At 38.0% G+C, this 18,387-nt stretch overlaps 2 protein-coding genes and 1 long non-coding RNA gene across 3 annotated transcripts; 2 read left to right on the forward strand and 1 right to left on the reverse strand.

Moving 5' to 3' along the window:
- Positions 1 to 2,287: 2,287 nt before the first annotated feature.
- On the reverse strand, positions 2,288 to 5,617 carry LOC149045307 (uncharacterized). Its single transcript, XR_016187206.1, has 2 exons — positions 5,051 to 5,617; positions 2,288 to 4,312 (listed from the first exon to the last, which is right to left on the reverse strand). It is a non-coding gene; the product is annotated as an uncharacterized LOC149045307 (long non-coding RNA).
- A 5,691-nt stretch (positions 5,618 to 11,308) lies between these two features.
- On the forward strand, positions 11,309 to 13,113 carry LOC149045308 (ATP-dependent RNA helicase DDX24-like). The gene is made up of 2 exons (XM_089208164.1): positions 11,309 to 12,105; positions 12,342 to 13,113. The coding sequence occupies exons 1-2, from the start codon at positions 11,955 to 11,957 to the stop codon at positions 12,476 to 12,478; spliced, it is 288 nt and encodes a 95-aa protein (XP_089064290.1). The 5' UTR covers positions 11,309 to 11,954; the 3' UTR covers positions 12,479 to 13,113.
- Positions 13,114 to 14,641: 1,528 nt separating this feature from the next.
- Positions 14,642 to 17,612, forward strand: LOC149045309 (uncharacterized). The gene is given in 4 exon segments (XM_089208115.1): positions 14,642 to 15,385; positions 15,668 to 15,736; positions 15,959 to 16,479; positions 17,016 to 17,612. Coding segments are annotated over 2 exon segments (864 nt in total). The 5' UTR covers positions 14,642 to 15,385; positions 15,668 to 15,736; positions 15,959 to 15,989; the 3' UTR covers positions 17,390 to 17,612.
- The last annotated feature ends 775 nt before the right edge of the window (positions 17,613 to 18,387 follow it).

Here is an 18,387-nt window from a genome sequence, read left to right on the forward strand (position 1 = left end):
CAGGTACTTTACATTACTCAAAATTGTACCTGACCCTTGCAGAGACAACATCAGAGAAACCACAATATTTGATGCAACAAATATAATTCAAAATTCCTCTGAATGTGAAATGCTTTTAAAATCTCTATATTTATGTTCTTTTAGACCAACATGTCTATAATGCATACAGGGTCATGCAGTGTAGAAGCATTTGGTATCTTCTTGTGACAATTGCCATTAAGCAAGTGCACACGTGTTGTGGTCACAACTGCCGCTTGGGAATTGCACCTTACAAAATAATTATTACTAGTAATAGTAAAGTAAATGTGCATCTAAAAAATTGCATTGCTGTTACACATAAATACTTAATTTGGTGACTGTTTGCTGCGAATGCTGTGAGATACCTTCAAGGTTAGGCACCACTGGTAGCTTATTTAACTCAAGCTAATAAAGACCAATTACTATGAGGCTTTTGTTACTTTCTTTGTTGTGTTTGTGAATCAAAATTGAAAATGTTTCATTGGTAGATTATTAACTCAAGCTAATAAAGACCAGTTACTACTAAGCTTTTGTTACTTTCTTTGATGTCTTTTTAACGTATGCAAATTAGGACCTGCTTGACAAACAATAGAATCTGTGTATCTATAATACACTGTGATTTTGATGGTTATTTTTATAGAAAAAAGTGTGTATTATACACAGGTAAATACGGTACAGTTGAACCCTGCTATCTCGAACTCAAACCCATTTCCCTTGGATTTGCCCTGCTTTTCTCAGTCATATTCTATTGGCTATCTCAAACTCCCTATCTCAAACAAAGAGCAGCATTCCTTGTTCCTGTTTCACAGACAAATTTACCCCACTATCTCAAACTTCCAGCTGTATGTCTTGAGCAAATTGTTGCTTCCCTCAAGAGTTCAAGACTAGCTGGGTTCTGCACTGTACAGTTGCTAGTTTTTGTGTAAACACAGGAAACAAACATTTCCCACTATTTTATACAGTAGAATTGTTTTAGTTAACTATAATGTCTTTTACACATATTTTTTTTAATTATAAGGTAATTTTTACCTTCCTGAAATTTGCACTGTGATCAAGAAACTCCTCTGTTTGTCTGTTTTCTACAGCCAATGTAGACAACAGATACTGATAACAACAGCCATTTCACGCAACACTACATCATTTGTGTGTCTATACCATTCAACATTATGCTGAGCCATTTCATGCGACGCCACACCATTTGTGTGTATGCTGTACCATTCGAATTTATGCTGTGCCATCTCACGCAATGCTACACTGTTTATATGTAAGCTGTACCATTCAAAATTACACTGAGCCATTTCACACAACACTACACTGTTTGTGTCTACGCTGTACTACTTCACACTACCCTGAGCCATTTGACACAATGCTACACCATTTGTTTACTGTATTGCAAACGAGTGCTAAGTTATTTGCAATTGAGCTAGTCCATTTCACAATTTCAATTTCCAACTCGACATGGGCAACTAGACTGTTTATCATTTGGCTAAACTATTCATGTTTAGGGTGTTCTGTTTCATGAAGGAAAAGTAAACTGTCTATAATTTGGCCATGCCATTCCTTTATTAGCTATGCTGTCCTGCAGCTGATCCTTAAACCAGCTTTGTTTTTACTGATCTATTTGACATCCTGGTATTTTTGGTGGTGACCGCCACTAAGTGCTAAGTTATTTGCAATTGAGCTAGTCCATTTCACAATTTCGATTTCCAATTCGACATGGGCAACTAGACCGTTTATCATTTGGCTAAACTATTCATATTTAGGAGGTTCTGTTTCATGAAGGAAAACTAAACTGTCTACAATTTGGCCATGCCATTCCTTTGTTAGCTATGCTGTCCTGCAGCTGATCCTTAAACCAGCTTTGTTTTTACTGATCTATTTGACATCCTGGTATTTTTGGTGGTGACGGCCACCCATAGCGATGACTAAGCCACAATCCCAGATACCATACTGGGTTGAACTCATGGCTTAAATTAATTCAAATCATGTTAATGTTCAAAGAGGGATTTTCCATAGTTCAAGGTAGGTTACTTTCAAACTATGTCAAAGTAAAAGGGGGCTTCTTCATTTCTGTTCTGTACTATTTGTATCTTCATTCATTCGTGAAGTGCAAACAAACAAACCAACAGGCAGGCTTTCTTGATTTATCTTTACTGTGCAGCGGCACACAAACTCAACTAATGAAATTAAAGGAAATAATATGTGCTAAGTGCTTTCAACAATGCACCAGACAGCAGATAGGACCAGATAATACTTTTTTTAAGTAAATCACGACATGTGAGATTTTTCTTCTTGGCTGCGGAGAGATGAAATTCTAAAATAGCCAGCAAATTCACTTGATCAAATCTAGTAGCGCTGACATAAAATAATAGAACAAGAATGATGAAACAATACCTAATCAGAATTCAAAAGCCCTAAAGATCCCTAAAGCTGACTACTTCTTTCTAACTACAGGGCGTGAAATTAATTTTTTTTTCTGATAGCCAATAGGCTCCTAAATTCTTCAAAGTGGTTGCCAATTCAAAAAAGTTGGTCGCCATTTTCAAAGACAAACAAAACCTTTTTTTACACTGTCACAGTCCAAGATAGACCCTCCAAAATTAAACTAGGGAAAAGACCTTTAAAGTGCTACAAAGTGAACACTAGGATGGATGATAAATAACATTCAAGCTCACCTAAATCCAAGCTGGCATCAAGTCATTGATTGAAATGCACGTGCTGTGTTTTGAAAACAAACTTAATGAGGAAGTTTGCCATGGATTTATCTTTGCAAATCTTTTTAATTCACTAAATCTCTCGGTAAGGTTATGATGAAACATGCTTGTCGCTAATTTGGCGATTGATTTTCAGGATTTGGTCGCCAAAGTGAAAAATTTAGTCGCATTGGCACCTGTATTAGGTGCAATTTCATACCCTGAACTAAATATGCAAATCATTATGATTATCATTTTCATTTTTCATTTATGGTGGAAAATGATTCTTACTTGTCAGATTTCACTGTTAAAACAGCTTTCTTTTCCCGTTGAAACAGGGTTTTCAGTCACGCCAACAATTTGACATCACTTTGATACCTGAGTTGCAAGGGTGCTGTGAAGAATTGGGTTGACAGGGTTGCAGCACTATATTTAGAGGTATTGGAAACAAGTTTGTATGGTGTTTAAACAGTGTTCCGATGGTAGAAAGCAATTCCTTCTACTCAGATTTCACCTTTAAACAGCTTTCTTTTCCTGTTGAAACAGGGTTTACCATCGAAAAATAGGCATCAAAGTGTCAGTAAAAGCATTGTAGTCCATAAGCAAAGAAGAAGTGAAGGAATGTTATTTCTAGAATGGCTAGAATTAAACTGAGTCATTGTGTTGTGATCTGCATGAGTGGCCTAGGAACTGCATTGACGAGGTAAATAACAGCACATAAAGTTTAAATAATGTACGTAGCCTTTTAATTCTATTTGCCTTTTTTCACTTTCAGTTTTCCTGTTTTTTGAGGGAAATAAACAGGAACTTAAGAAAACTCCTAGAAAAACAGTTCTAAGGGCTTTTGCTTAAAGCAGAAAAACTGATTTGCATGTGTTCTCAAGATCGTGCATGAGATAACTGGATCTAACTGGATAACTGGATGCTCTATTTGGCATCACTTTAAGTGAAATCTTTGTGTAAAAATACTATGGAAACACAAATTGTATAGCAAGAAACTCTTTTGTCATCTCCACTTTATACTTTCTCTGCTTCCCAAAAGTACAGGGTCAGTTTGTTAAAAGCTGAGTTTAGATAACTAATGGTCAGTGTAAAATCTGATTTCATATCTGAAACCTTTCAAATGAAATTCAGTCTACATGTACAATTCCTTTAGTCTGCAATTTGATGATTGGATGCCCAAAAAAAACTATGGTAAATTATTTTAAAAGGCTTTTAAACAAAGGATTAAACATACCCTGATTAAAATGTAACCCTGGGTTAGCACTTATCAGCCTTCGAACAACTGGGCCCAGGACTGAACAAGTTTCAATTCAACTAAGTTGTAATTTCAACAAGAAAAAGTTATGATCATTTTTACACCAACAATTCCAGGCAAAGCTGCAACATTTGCAATCTGCCTTACACCAGGAAGGAAACCACCAATACCTGGAGAGCAATTTAATTTAATTGTATAAAAGGAATAAGACAAATGCAGTAAATACAACAGTATTATATTCCAAATGTTTAAAGTACTGTACCTTGAGTTCCAGCCCAGTGCTTCAGCTCATCAGACATTAGTTTTTTGAGCAGCTTGTTTATATATCTAAAATACCTTCAACCTTTAAAGAAAAAAAAAAGAAAAGAATAGTTTGAACTTTAGAGTTGAATAGTTGCAATGTACACCTCAAGTCTTGTATCTGAAACAGTATGTAAAAATTTGTCCATGGTACTAATTAATTAGAACATCCTAATCCAGTACTTATTAGGACATTCTTGCGTCAACAATTTCCAGCAAAACACCACAGTCTGTAACTAGGGGAAAAGGAGAGAAATTAGGGGGGATGGCAACAAAATGGATATAATCTGGGTTTGATGGAGGAAGTGAGGACAAAATTTATTTGTCCAGTTCAGTCAACCCTGTATTAAGTAGTCACCCACGGGAATATGGCGTCTAATACAGTGCGAGTGCTTAATACGGTGCCACCTAAGACAGGTTTGACTGTAGTTCGTGAATTCACTGATTGAAACAAACAAATAAAAAAAAGAAAACAGTTCTGATATGAGAGACGTGGAGGGGGGCAGGGGGCGGGGATTTGATCGTAACGTGGGCAGAAAAGGTGGAGGGGAGGGGGAGAGCAAAATCTAGTTGTCCCAGAAACAATTTTCCTTGTGACAAAACTTATTTCAAAGAAGGAAATTACTTTGACGGATATGGCGGGTATAAGGGGATTTATTTCGATAATTATAGCTTATTATCAACATTCTCACGTATGACATCGTTAGACGTGTATTTTGACGCGCACGCTACTCAGCTGGAGTTGAGCTTCCGATCTGATGTTTGGCGCGCGTTCACTTACCTTCATGTTTGGGACGAAGCCTTTCTTGATAAGAAACGAAATTTCGTTGAAGCACTCAATATAAGAGCACTCCTATTTGAATGTACGGTGTTCTTTCGCCATGTTAGTCTTTTCATTCACGTTTCACACAGGTTTCAGCTAACTCGGTAAAGGGAGAAAAGGCATGTGGTGATAAATCAGCGAATGGCTCCTGTTTGAATATGCGCGCAGGACAAATTCTTATCCAGTCCTTCTCTGGCGGGTAATCCATAATGGCGGACGACGTGAGAGTGTTTTTATCAATTCTCTAGGGATAAACAAAAACGGTTGTTTGTTATTTAAAAGAGCGTTTACATTCAGTTTCTCAATTAAATCTCTTTGCTCATTGCTCCATAATGGCAGAGAAGAATTCGAAAGGGAAGACGCAAAAATGGGAACCAGTAGAATTGGACGATCCTTCGTTCTTTGCGGGCGAAATGGATGGATTTGTGTCCCTTGAAGTCATGGAAGATTATTATCCAGTAGAGCTAGCAGGAATTTGTGCAGGTGGACCAGCTCAGAAGAAGAAAATAAAAGAACGGCCGCTGCAGGAGGTGAATTGCTTAAAACGCTTTTAAAAAAATACCGCATGGTTAAATTTAGAAGATACAAATGTAAGATTCACTTCAAGCACGTGGTGAAATTACCCTTGTATTTTACGAGAAATTGGGAAAAAATTATCTTTTTAAATTTTTTTGTTTATTTATTTTTTATTATAACTCATCTTTAATTATTAAATGTTGAGGGTTGTCCAATACATCCAAATTGGGTTGAGTCGTTCACAAATCGACACACCAGAAGTTAATTAGTGGTTAAGTCATCTTGTGATACTGGAAATCTGAATAAACTGTGCCTCTTAAGGTGTAAATGTCTTACGACAAGTCGATTTTTAAGACGCTTAATAATAATCCTCAACCTGACTCAAATGGAATGACTTGTCTCCTGAGTCAGATTGGGTGTATAATTTGGACATGAGAATCAAAACTAAGATAACTGCCAGTCATACCTTAAATGAGAAAAGACACAAACAAATACAAAGAAAACAACAACAACACACACCACAAGAACTACATGGAAATACAGCAATTGATCAAAATCATTTTGAGAGCAGTTTGTCCTAAATTTTTTAAAGACAGCAGACTGCATTGGCCCAGGGGCTCATGCATTTTTTCAGTTTTTACCCATACATGCACAATTATGTATATCAAAGAATAAAAGCTGGTTTTCTCTAGAAGTTTGGCTAATGGGGGAAAAAAAAAGCTACATAGTATTGTCTTTTGATTTAAATCTTCAGGATAATCTGGAACAAACAGTTACCACACCATCCACACAACTTGAAAAAAGCACAAAGAATGACCAATAGACAAAGGGAAAAAAGAAGAGGAAAAAGAAAAACAAGGCCCAAAGTAAAGCCCAGTCAGAAGAGCAAAACAGAGTAGAAATGGTCACTGACAATAGACTGGTGGAAGATCCTCCAGGTAAGATTTAATTTTAGGAATTATGGATGGGAAATGCACAAAACAAAGTACAATTTAATAATTCATAATATAATAATATTATAATCATTAATATAATAGTATAATGTAATATTAATGTAATAGTAACAGAAACCGTGCACTAACAGTTTGCGCTTAAATTCACTATAATCTACAGTCTTTCTAAAGTGGTCAGGGAGGGAGTTCCAGTACTTAACAGATGAATAGCTAAAATAATTTAGACCATATGTGGTTGTAAACGGCTTAGGAAGTGATAAAATATTGGTGCCCCTTGGGGAGTAAGCAGCAGATCTTAGCTTGATTAGTTGTTTCAAATAGCATGGATATTTACCAAGATGGAGGCAGTTGAATATACAAATCATCATATTTTGTATCCTTCTGTTGGCTAAACCACACACACCTGCCTTGTCTAAAAGATCATCATAGTTTGAGTCCCAGTCCTTTAAAACAAATTTTAAAATACCTCTATTTAAGGTGTCCAGTTTAACAGAGTCCTCTGAATTACAAAAGTGCCATATCATTGGACAGTAGTGAAAATGGGGTAACATAAACTCCAGTCCTCAGTCAGCCTAAGCAAAGATGTCTCACAGCTATGGTGCCTTCTGTAGGCAGATACGTATTCGGACAATATGTTTTGGTAAAAGTCGCCCATTTGAGCTGAAAGCAGCCTCTCGAAAACATTATTGAGCGCAGGTAAAACGGTCACTAGTCGATAATTGCTTTTGTTCAGTTCATCGTCCTTTTTAAATAAAGGAGTAACTTGACCTAATTTCCAGCGCGACGGATACTGTCCTGTCCTGATCGAGTGATTCATTATTGCAGCAATAGGACCAGCAATCGCGTTGGCAGACTATTTTACCAGTCGCGGTGGTATTCCGTCATGACCACAGGATTTGCGGGAGTTGATTTCGAGTAACAAAGCTTCCACTTGGGTTTTATTAGTATATTGAAAAGCAAATTTGTTTCTCACAGCGAGCTGTTCATTGTTGTTGAAAATCGCCTGAATGCTAGGATGCGCATCCAACTCTTTTCCATAACTCTGTTCAGTAATCTCTGGCACGCCGTCCGCGATGTTGACAAAATAACTATTAAAAGCTCCGCCATTTGTTTTTGTCTGTTATCACGACATCGTGTTCTTTTAATATTATGTCATTTGCTTGCGTGCTTTTCCTTGAATGCAAAAATGGGTGGTATGTGTCCCAAAACTACCTTGGGTTTCCGACTCACTTTTCTTGTCGAAGAAATTTTAATAGCTTTACGTCTTAGAGAAGTGCAAATGTTCCCTTGTCTCTTGTACAATTCATAATTAGTATCAGTTCTTTCGCGAATGAAACGTTTCCACAAACGGTTTTTCTGACGAATAGCTTTGCGCCATTGTTCATTCATAAAGGGAACTTGATTTCCCCTTATACGGACCTGTTTCAAAGGTGCATGCTCACCAAGAATGTCTTCGTATCGACAATCAAACAAATCGTAGAGCTTATCGTCAACGTCGTCAAATATTTCAGCTACTTGGAAAGGAACATTATGCAAATCATGTAGAAAATGCTGTTTATCAAAATTTTTAAGGCTTCTGAATTGTATTTTCCGAGATCGTATTCTCGGTTCCGATGCCCTGAGCATGGTAAACACAAGAGAGTGATCACTTATATTAACATGGACTACGCCCGATGACTGTATTTTTCTCAAGTTGTTAGTGAGAAAAAGGTCCAGTAGGGTTTCTGATGTCTTGGTAATACGGGTGGCTTGATGTATTAAATTCTTCAAGTCGTAAATATCAAGTAGGTTTGCCATAACTCTACCATCCCTTGGCGGCTTGTCTGGTAGTAACATATCCGAGTTAAAGTCGCCTACGAAAAAGCAGTTACCAGGAAGTATTGTGATCGCCTCAAGTATTGAAGATAGTTCAAATTTCCATAGCGATTGTGGGATAGACGCAGATGTTGGAGGTCTATAGAAACCGACGATGGTTTCCCACTTCTTAGCTATCCTCACCTTCAGCACAATCGATTCAGTCTTGTACCGTTCACGCTCACATAATCGAAGATTGGGAAGGTCTTTAATGACTTTAAAGCAGAGGTCTGCGCGGATATAGACCAATAAACCACCGCCATGTATGTTTCTGTCAGCCCTACACATTCGATATCCGGTGACCATAAATTGACTATCTGGAAAACTGGAATCCAGCTTCGTTTCAGAAAGTACTAAAATATCAAACTTTCCTTCTAATAGCCAATACTTGACCTCAAAGAATTTAAAACCTGCAATATGGTCCACATTAACATGTCCGATTTTAATGTTGGTCCAATGTTTCTTAATCAAGGCATCATATTCACTCCATGTTTCATCGTCGGAACATGATCCAGTAGAACTGTTGGTACTTGGGCTGGAGTTCAAACTCGAGTCCGCTAAAGGTAATTGGCGAAGAGCCTCCATACATGACTCGCAAGTGTGCGATGTACTGCCAGACGACTGCAAAGTTAGATATTGCTTAGGGGTCACACCGCCGCATTTAATGTGAGACCACAACGAGCAGCAGTCGCATATGGTTGCACGGTGATTTCTAGCAATCGTCCGATCACACTCCTTGCATTTTTTACGAGAACTGTCATGGCGGACGGCTGATTTACAAGTCGAGTTACATTGTCTGTGAGGTCCTGGATGAGGATGAATGTCTCCACTTCTAACCACAGAAAGAGCAACCGGGTTGAAGGAAGCCGTACAGTTCGAATAGTACGCCACTCTTGACTTCTGAAACTTCTTGTGAGGTGAGGTGACAAAATGGCCGCCGATCCGTGACATATGCCTTGGCGAAATTAGATTGAAATCGACCGAGTATGAGTTGAAATACTTGAAAAATTTATCCCCGTAATGCACTTGAACATTCTTCGAGAGCTTGAGAGAGTATAAGTTGACAGAGAACAAAGCTAACAGCGAAAAACTTAATAAAATTACGGACAAGCTCGAAACACGTCTGACCGCCATAACCACCGCTGACGCTCATAAGTAACCGAGTAACGGTACGGAAACAGCCTTGCGGAAAGTGATGAATGATGTTCTTCTTAACATGAACTCTCAGCAAGTCTCACTTAAGGTGTTCCCAAAGAAGTTCAGAGAGGACTCAGTGAACAGAGTTTTACTACACCAACCCCTATACAGACTCTCTCCCTTCCACCTGCAATATTCCACTACAGGGACATCGTTGGTGCAGCAGAAACAGTGAGTTGAATCAGAGCAGTTAGATTGGTGGAGGTCTCCTTTTTTATGTGTACTGTTTGTGTACTTGGTTTCACAACTATTTTGAAGAATCCTTTTTTTTTTTTGGAGAGGGAGAGAGAGAGGAAAAAAATAATTTTCAACATGTACATGTGTCTACTATGATCTACACCTAGCTCATTTAGCTCATTTATGTGTAAGAAGACTTTCCCACACATTATGGCAAACAGTTTCTGTTACTTTAGAGCTGGTCTTTGACCTGAATTAATGTCTAAGTATTAAGTGATTGTTGAATAATTAAAAATACGACTTTTGTAAAAGCACTCTTGAGGAGAGCTGTTGAGCTGAAAGTATGTGTATGATGTACCTCTTGAGAGAGAGAGAGAGAGAGGACTGACTGACTGATGGTTAAATTTTGCTCTCTTAAGAACTAATGTAATAGCTCTTCCTTCTTTATGTAGGCATATCTTCCTATAGTTGGTTGATGGAACATTATTTATACAAAAATGTGCATTACAATAAGATTGTCAAGATAAGTCCCTTGGGTTGTAAAATAACCTGTGCAGGTTGTAAGTTTTATAGTTTTCATATTATTCATTGGATAATGCCTTGAAATTGTCTGTTGAAGCTATGATAAAATCACTTGGGAGAAGTTTAGTTTCCAGGAATGGCTGATTTTTGAGGAGGTTATTATTTAAGGATATTAATTAAAAAATTTATGTATTTATTAGGGTTCAGGTAAAACACAAGCCTTTGGGATTCTAATTCTCACCCACATCCTTGGCCACAAGTCCAGTCAAGAAGCAGGTGAAACTACAAAAAATACAACCAAAAACAATGCTACAAAAGCCACAGAAATTGGTAATGGAACATCCAAGCTCAAGAAACCACTCCTGGCATTGATAATGACACCAACCAGAGAATTGGCTATACAAATAAAAAATCATCTTAAACAGGCTGCAAAACACACATCCTTAGAGGTAACATCATGTACTTAAAGTGACAATTTGGAAGTCATCTCCTCAGTTAGATTCTGTTTTCCCATTGTTAGAAACTCAATTATTACTTTATTTCAATTGGCCCAAGTCAATTTTGTCTCCTGAGACTTCAATTTTCCTCTTTTCAGTGGAGCAGAATGCAAACCTATCTCTTGTTTGGAAAGCATTTTTTTATTTTTTTGGGGAAACATGAATTTGTAGCCACAATAGGCTTAAGCAATTTAAATAATGATGAGTTAGAGCTGAAAACATTGTTATTCCCTCAAACATTAACTCTATTGTTTTTTGGTTCCATATTCTGGACTGAAATATTTATTTTATCTTCGCCCCTTCACCAGTAAAGTATATAAAAACCCTTTTGTTCAGAGAATTACAATCCCAGCCCCTATGATGTACCATTTAACCCCTACCCTCCACTCCCTTGCCACCCCTTCTAGTCCTGTTTCAACTTTATCTTTTATCGGAGAAATACCCACCAAACAAAGTACCTCAAAATTATTTGAATCAGTAAACAATTCCTTTTTATCAAGATTGTTGCTGTGGTTGGAGGAATGGCACCTCAAGAACAACAGAGGCTTTTAAACAAGTGTCCTGAGATAATAGTAGCCACTCCGGGAAGACTGTGGGATTTGATTTCCGAGGTAAGTACCTCATGTATCATAAGTTGTACTGATTCACTTTCTTTTAGAGATCTGAAACAGTCGACACACACTTGTACATGTAGGTATGTTTCTCTTGAGATCGGTTGTCCTGTGTAGTTTTCAGCATGAATTTGGATTTCGAATGTCGTGTAAGTTTTTCCTGTAAGCATTTTCTACTGCTCTGTAAACATCAATGCCAGGCGTTTTTTTTCTTTTTCATATACCCAACGGTGAAATTGGAGTGTAGCCTCTTTCTATTAAATAGATGATTCTAGAGATATCTGCTGGCGGCGTTTAATTTCAGGGTGAAGAGCATGTCTGCCGTTTGGAGCACTTGAGATATCTTGTGATTGACGAGGCAAACAGAATGGTGGAGCAAGGCCACTTTCAAGAATTATCTTCAATATTGGAGCTCATTCATAGAAAGAGGCAATGGACTTCAATTTCCATCGGAGCTTGAATTTCTCTCAGGCTTCTCTTTCTGAAATTAATGGTTTTCATGACTGTCAACTTGTAAACTGAAATTTTAACTTTAATGTTTCCTTTTCGCAGTGATTATGATGAAGATGAGGGAACTGCAAAGCGAAGACATCTACAGAAGTTTATTTTCTCTGCAACTTTAACTCTTCCAAAGTCGTTTAAGAGGAAAGGAAAAGAAAAGAAGATCACAAGCGAAGAAGGCTTAGGTAAATCACGGCATATTTGACTCAGAGTAATAGAAGCTAAAGATAGTATCAACGTAATTTATCAGCTATTACTGAAGGAATGAAATGATTTAAATAATCCATCATTTAAAACCCGAAAATTTGCTGCTTTATGAAGTGTGTCGAAGCTTGTATTGTGTTGTTTTGCTTTTGTTTTTGTTATCTAACATCTTAGTTAAACATGATTAAGCAATACTCTTTGCATTTTACATTTTTAGTGTCACTGATGGACAAAGTTGGGCTGCAGAAGAACAGTTGTAAAATTATCGATGTCACCAACAAGAGAGGAGCCGTAGAAACCCTGACAGAAGCAAAGATCTCATGTGTAATTGAAGAGAAGGTTTGTAATTGTTGAGCTGACAAGGAAGAGAAAAACTTCGAGATTCAGGATACAATTTTTACTACTTTTTATTGTTGGTTTGAGCCAAATGCATCTACATGTACACCGCACTGTCTAGGAACATGATCCACGGAGCCACAGAGGTGTACCAAGTGAAATCGAAGGAGAACTACGAAACATACAGTTGTTGTAAAAATCACATCATTCAGATTTATTTGAATTTTCTTTCTAGGACCTATATCTCTACTATTTCCTTTCCCGGTACTCAGGCCGTACTTTGGTTTTCTCCAAAACTGTAGACTGCGTGAGGAGACTGGGCTCTTTGTGTAGGCTCCTGCTGGACTTTAACCCGTGGGTTCTGCACGCCAGCATGCAACAAAGGCAAAGATTAAAGAATTTAGACAGGCCGGGTGAAAACTGAGTGGGATGGAAAAAACAAAAATACAAAAAACAATGAAACAAACGAAACAAACAAAAACCAGAACAAAAAAAAACCAAACAAAAAACTCAACAAAACAAAGCAACAATTAGGAACCTAATTTTGTAGACAACGTGCTATTTTCCTGTTGCGTCTTTCACGTTCTTTACTCCGCAACTTGCTTTGCGCAAAACACTGGGCGACACGCTTGCTATGTGGCCTTGGATCAGAATCATCCTGATCTTATTACCATTTTTTTTTCATCATCAAAACAGTGAGTACAGTTTACGAACTAACCGACCGATGGAATTTCCTTTTTTGATAGACTATAACTGGATCGCCTTGACTGATTAAAACCCACCCCTCTCCTCCCTCAGAGAATATTTAAAGCTAGATAGGACTCACACCAGCAAATGAAATTTTGGCTGATACTTTTCTTGCCTGTTAAATTTAAGCAAAGTGCGAGTGGCTTACTTCTGGCTTCAGATGTGGCTGCGAGAGGTTTGGACATACCAGCTGTTGAGCATGTGATTCACTATCAAGTTCCGAAGGACCTTGATGTAAGTACGTGTAAGTATGTGTGTACGGTTGGTTAGCTTGTGCAGTTAGTTAGCCGGTGCGGCAGGCGGGAACGGGAGCGATTGCTTTTTGGCGGCAGTGCTTTCATTCTCCGCGAAACTCTACCTTGACAAAAGGCTTCGGAAGTCACACTGCTTTAACCAACCATGCGTTGACCAAGGTGTGGGCTACAAGTCTCAACTGTAAGAGAAGCTCAACCAGAATGTGGATAGCAAAGTTCGAACACCGTTGACGCCTGAATTCTTTATTTACCTCTAAATTTATTTAATTGCATATATTTAGTTACTTCTAAAACTTCGTTTTCTAAATCTTTGTTTTGTTTCCGATTTGAGTTAATGTGTGAGGTTCACCTACCGAAATCAAAACATAATTCATTTCAGTTAATGAGTTTTGATTTAGGAAAAAAATTGACTCTGTTCAAATGCAGTTTATATGAGAGGAGTAGTTTGTTATTGTTTATCGTCCTCAGTTGTATCTCATTTAATAATGAACTGTTGTGTAATGTAACCACAATGTAAGTATGAACTTTAGCGCAACCATCTCATGTGATTCTGCGTTCCTAAATTCTTTCTCTGTGTTCGTTGACAGCTTTACATTCACCGCAGTGGACGGACAGCTAGAGCAAGCAGGGAGGGTCTGAGTGTCGTTCTTGTTGGCCCAGAAGAAATGGGATCATACAAGAAAATTATGAAGGCGCCTAATGGAGGTGAAGTGTCTTTATTATGTCCAACGTATCTCTTTAGCAGTCAAACTCTAAAAGGTTATTTGCAAATCCCCCTCAGTTTAAGGTGCCATTCGTCTAAATTTCCTTTTTAGTTAGATAAATCTTTACGCCTTAACGTTAGTATGCATATTCTCCATGCATACTGTTCTCTATATATTTCTTAGGGTGTTGACATGGAGAATGACATGTTATTTAAGGGCAAATCCAGGGAAGGGCAATCTGTTGGGCTAAAGATGGCTTTTTCAGTCTGTTAATTAAAAAATGACAAGTAGTCTGCTTGTGTAGGTGGATAGTTCAGGCGATGAAGAACCCACTTCGAGATTCTGCTGCAAGTACAAAAAGGAGAACAAGCGTGTTCGGGTAAGTACTTTCGGGCTGCGTTTAAAATAACCTGTGCAAGTTGGCACGACCCTTTCAGTGAAATGGTACAAACCATATAGGAAATGTTATGAGCAATTTGCGACGTTATTCGTTGTGATGCAGAAGTAACCGCTGAGTCTCCTGTTCTTGGGGATTGTTTTAATGGTAAAATGTTCTTATCGTTGTCAAAATTTTACTTGACAGAACTTGAATTGTTTAAGTGGACTGTTAACGCGAAAACCAATGCTTGCGTAGATGGCCAGATCTCGCGCTCCGATCACGATCGTGAAAATAAGAGCACGTGAGAAGGATCTATTTTCACGGGCGACAAAAATCAAATTTTTGTCAGGTAATTTGGAACTTTGAATCCTGAAAATTGAAGTTTGAATCTTTTGGCATTCGACGGCTTACAATGGGCCAATGTTACCCCATTTAAGCCTGTACTGCTATATTAGTCACGCGCTTCAGTTCATCTGTTAAAAATACACTTTTTAGTATCTGGAAGCAGAGGGTTTTTAAGTTAAATTAACTTGGAAAAATATTTGATTGGTAGAAAATCCCGGGAGTGTAATATAAAATGATTTGATTTATAAAACGCAACATGCAATGTGAAGAGGAGTCCTCAGTTCTCCCTTTAGGTTGATTCCCGTATAGAGAAGTAGGCCTCTTGCAAAAAAGAAAATTGGTTGGGTCCTCTGCTAGTGCTTGTTTCCTGAATTTGACGTCATATTCTCTTCTCGCATGATGACAACTGTGACAAGACTACAGGCAAAATACCTCATGAGAAAACCGCTGTGGTTGAGAAAGTAAACTTGACGCTCATTGATTCGCCAGTCAAAAGGTAACACTGGTTGCCAATATTATTGGTGCCCTCCTTTACGTTTTCGTACAATATATTTTATTATCAAGAGAATGGGCTTTTTTGTGCTTGTATTAATCGAAACTTGGCGGTCGTTTGCTCGAGCAAGTTTTCCGGTGGCCAATGCGACCTGAACTTTCAATTAACAAAAGTTACAATCAAGAATACTGCTCTCGACTTTCGACTGGAGTATTTAAATTATTTCATACAATTCAAACAATCATACCTAATATTAAATCAGTCTGATTTTTTTTTCTTATCAAGGGTGTGTGTGGATATTGAGACGAGCGACAGCGATGAGTGCCTTTTCAAACCAGTCTTTGCATCAGAAAAGTGAGTCACTCAAATATATATACCATAAAATTTCCGTAGTAACAGTGAAGTCATTGAACGCGTTTACGAACAATTAACTCTGAAGGGTATATTTTAATTGTCTGATTATTTCAAAACGATGTCGGTGAGCGATCACCACACCTTGCACGAAACGTTAGAGAATTTTGCTCTCCCGCTGTGGTGTTTGAGAAACATATGAAATTCTTTTACTGTCTTCCATAGAGATGTGACTGAAAAGGTAAATAAGAAAGTGATGACACACCAGTTGAACGACTCCAGCGATAGCAGTGAAGACGAACAAGGAACTGATTACTTGAACGACGACCCAATGGTTCCCATCTACCGACAGGGATTGCGTAAGGGTTTGGCTTCCAAGAAAGTGGTAGATATCCTCTTCCATCCGCCTCGAGAACTTATTGCACGTGCTGTTCCTTCCGCTATCTCCGAAAATTCTGTCTTTGTGGTGGAAATATCTGCCCCACACATAAAGCACTTTAAAAATGTTCTGGCTGACGACCTTTGTGAATGGAATCCAACTGGGACGAAACAGCAATGTATTATAGTATGATATACTATATAGTATATAGTATGATACTACCGTGCTTCCACCAAGAGGAATCCTGTTCGTAAGGCTTCCCAATCAGAATATGATGATCATGAGGCACAGGTCTATAAATGTACGAGAAGCTTCTACAGGAATGAATCCTCCCCCGATTTGCAAAGGATTTCCATTTATCTGACAGGTAAGACTATTTTAACAAATAAATAACAGTGAGATCCTTATAGAAAAATCTCAAACTTTGAGTGGAGGCCTAGCGGTATTAACCTAGCGATAGCGAGGTCATTACGACAAGGCCTCAGTTTGAGAGGTTCCTGCTACAATGAAAAAACAGTTGAGGTTAGTAAGACATTTGTAACATGGATCATGAAAAAAGCTTCCGAAGAAAGAGAAAGTCAATTCAAACCAAAGGTCAAACTGCTCAAGTGAAATAAGTAAACTATGGCGTTCTCCGAAAAGTGGTGTGTGGCCAAAAATAGGAAACAAAATTATTGACAAAAACAAAACAGAACAAAATTTTTCTATATTCGAGTGAAAAACGTCCATCTTCAAAACCTCACCGTAAAAAAATTTACGTCCTCATTAGTCATAATGTAACAAATCTGACCAGCAAAAGGGGGTTTTAATCAATACAGCATATCACACCAGTGCACAACATCTGGTTACCAAGTGCATTCAAATATCAAAACCTTTATTAATTTTCATCTTCTCCTTTTTCAGATTCCAACGGAACGATTCACGGTTTTGCTCTTCTGCAATATGTTTTTGATGATAATGAACACGAAGTTAAAGTTAAACCACATGGAAATTCTAAAAGTCTTTCCAAAGAGTATTACCGCACTTCGCATACTACCATGGAGCGGTTAAAAGAGCCCGCGAAATCTGACCCTCCCAAGACGGTGTTTTTCAAGAGTATCGAAGAAAAGGGAACAATTTCAAACTTTATAAACGCAGCTAGCCATGCCAGAAATGTACAACAGATAAAGAACATTAAAAAAACCATGGAAGAGCAACCTGGGGATTCTACACTCGAGCTGATAGACATGCGAAGCAAGGAAACAGAGACAAAGAGAACGCCTTCGTCCGTAAAGTAGAGACCTCGTCAGATCCTTGTGTTGTCCTTACCACTGACTAGCAACTTAAGGACGTGGAAAGATTTTGCACAAATCCTAGCCAGTTCAGTATTTTAGGAGTCGATCCCATTTTCAATTTTTGGAGACTATTATGTGACTCTTACTACATACAGGCATCTCCTTCTCCGAACCAAAGAAGACAAGAATCCAGTCCGGATTGGACCAACCCTAGTTCACCACAAAAAAACAAAAAAGAACCATCCAGATATTACGAGCTCTCGTCTACCATGATAAAGCTAAATGCAAAAACCCAAAATGTTCTAGTATAGATCAGTAGCACAGTTCACGTGCACAAACACAGAGAAGCAAACATAAACAAAAATATCTCTCGTACTTTTCCAGCTACAATGCCGAGACTTGGCACAAATAAAAAAGACATAATACTCTACAACTTTGCGTAATATCATGGATTTTTATTGAATTCTCATTTTTTTACAAATTTAATTTTTCCAAAAATATGCATAATTTAGGGCGTCACGCGTAACATTCCCATACACAAAATTATCATTATCTTAAAATTTCTTGTGTTTCTCGCAGAAGATATCAACGGAAAAAATCACCTAAAATATCACAATAAATCAGAGATTTCAGATGTATATGTACCAATTTGAAAGACAGACTAACCTTAGAGAAAAATAGCACTTTTTGTTCAAGTGTACAAGCATCACGCTCCATGTTTCAGTCCATGAAATCAGGAGAAAGGTATTCCCCTCGGCGGCATAGAATGCCGTGATAGTAAAAAGCTTGTTACAATGGAATTCTCATCTCCTAAAGAGCCAGTCCTGAAAGTTTTGGCGACTTTGCGTATTTCAATCTTGAGAATGAAGCAAATGTTTGATTCCCAAACACTATGAAACATACCGCGTCTTTCCGTAAATAAAGGATGCAATGCCAAATGTAAGCCATCCGCAGTACCGCCGGCGTTGGACCAAACATGTTAATTTCCTGCGGTGTCATTC

Source organism: Pocillopora damicornis, chromosome 5 (assembly GCF_964200805.1).
Source record: "Pocillopora damicornis chromosome 5, jaPocDami1.2, whole genome shotgun sequence".
Lineage (NCBI taxonomy): Eukaryota > Metazoa > Cnidaria > Anthozoa > Scleractinia > Pocilloporidae > Pocillopora > Pocillopora damicornis.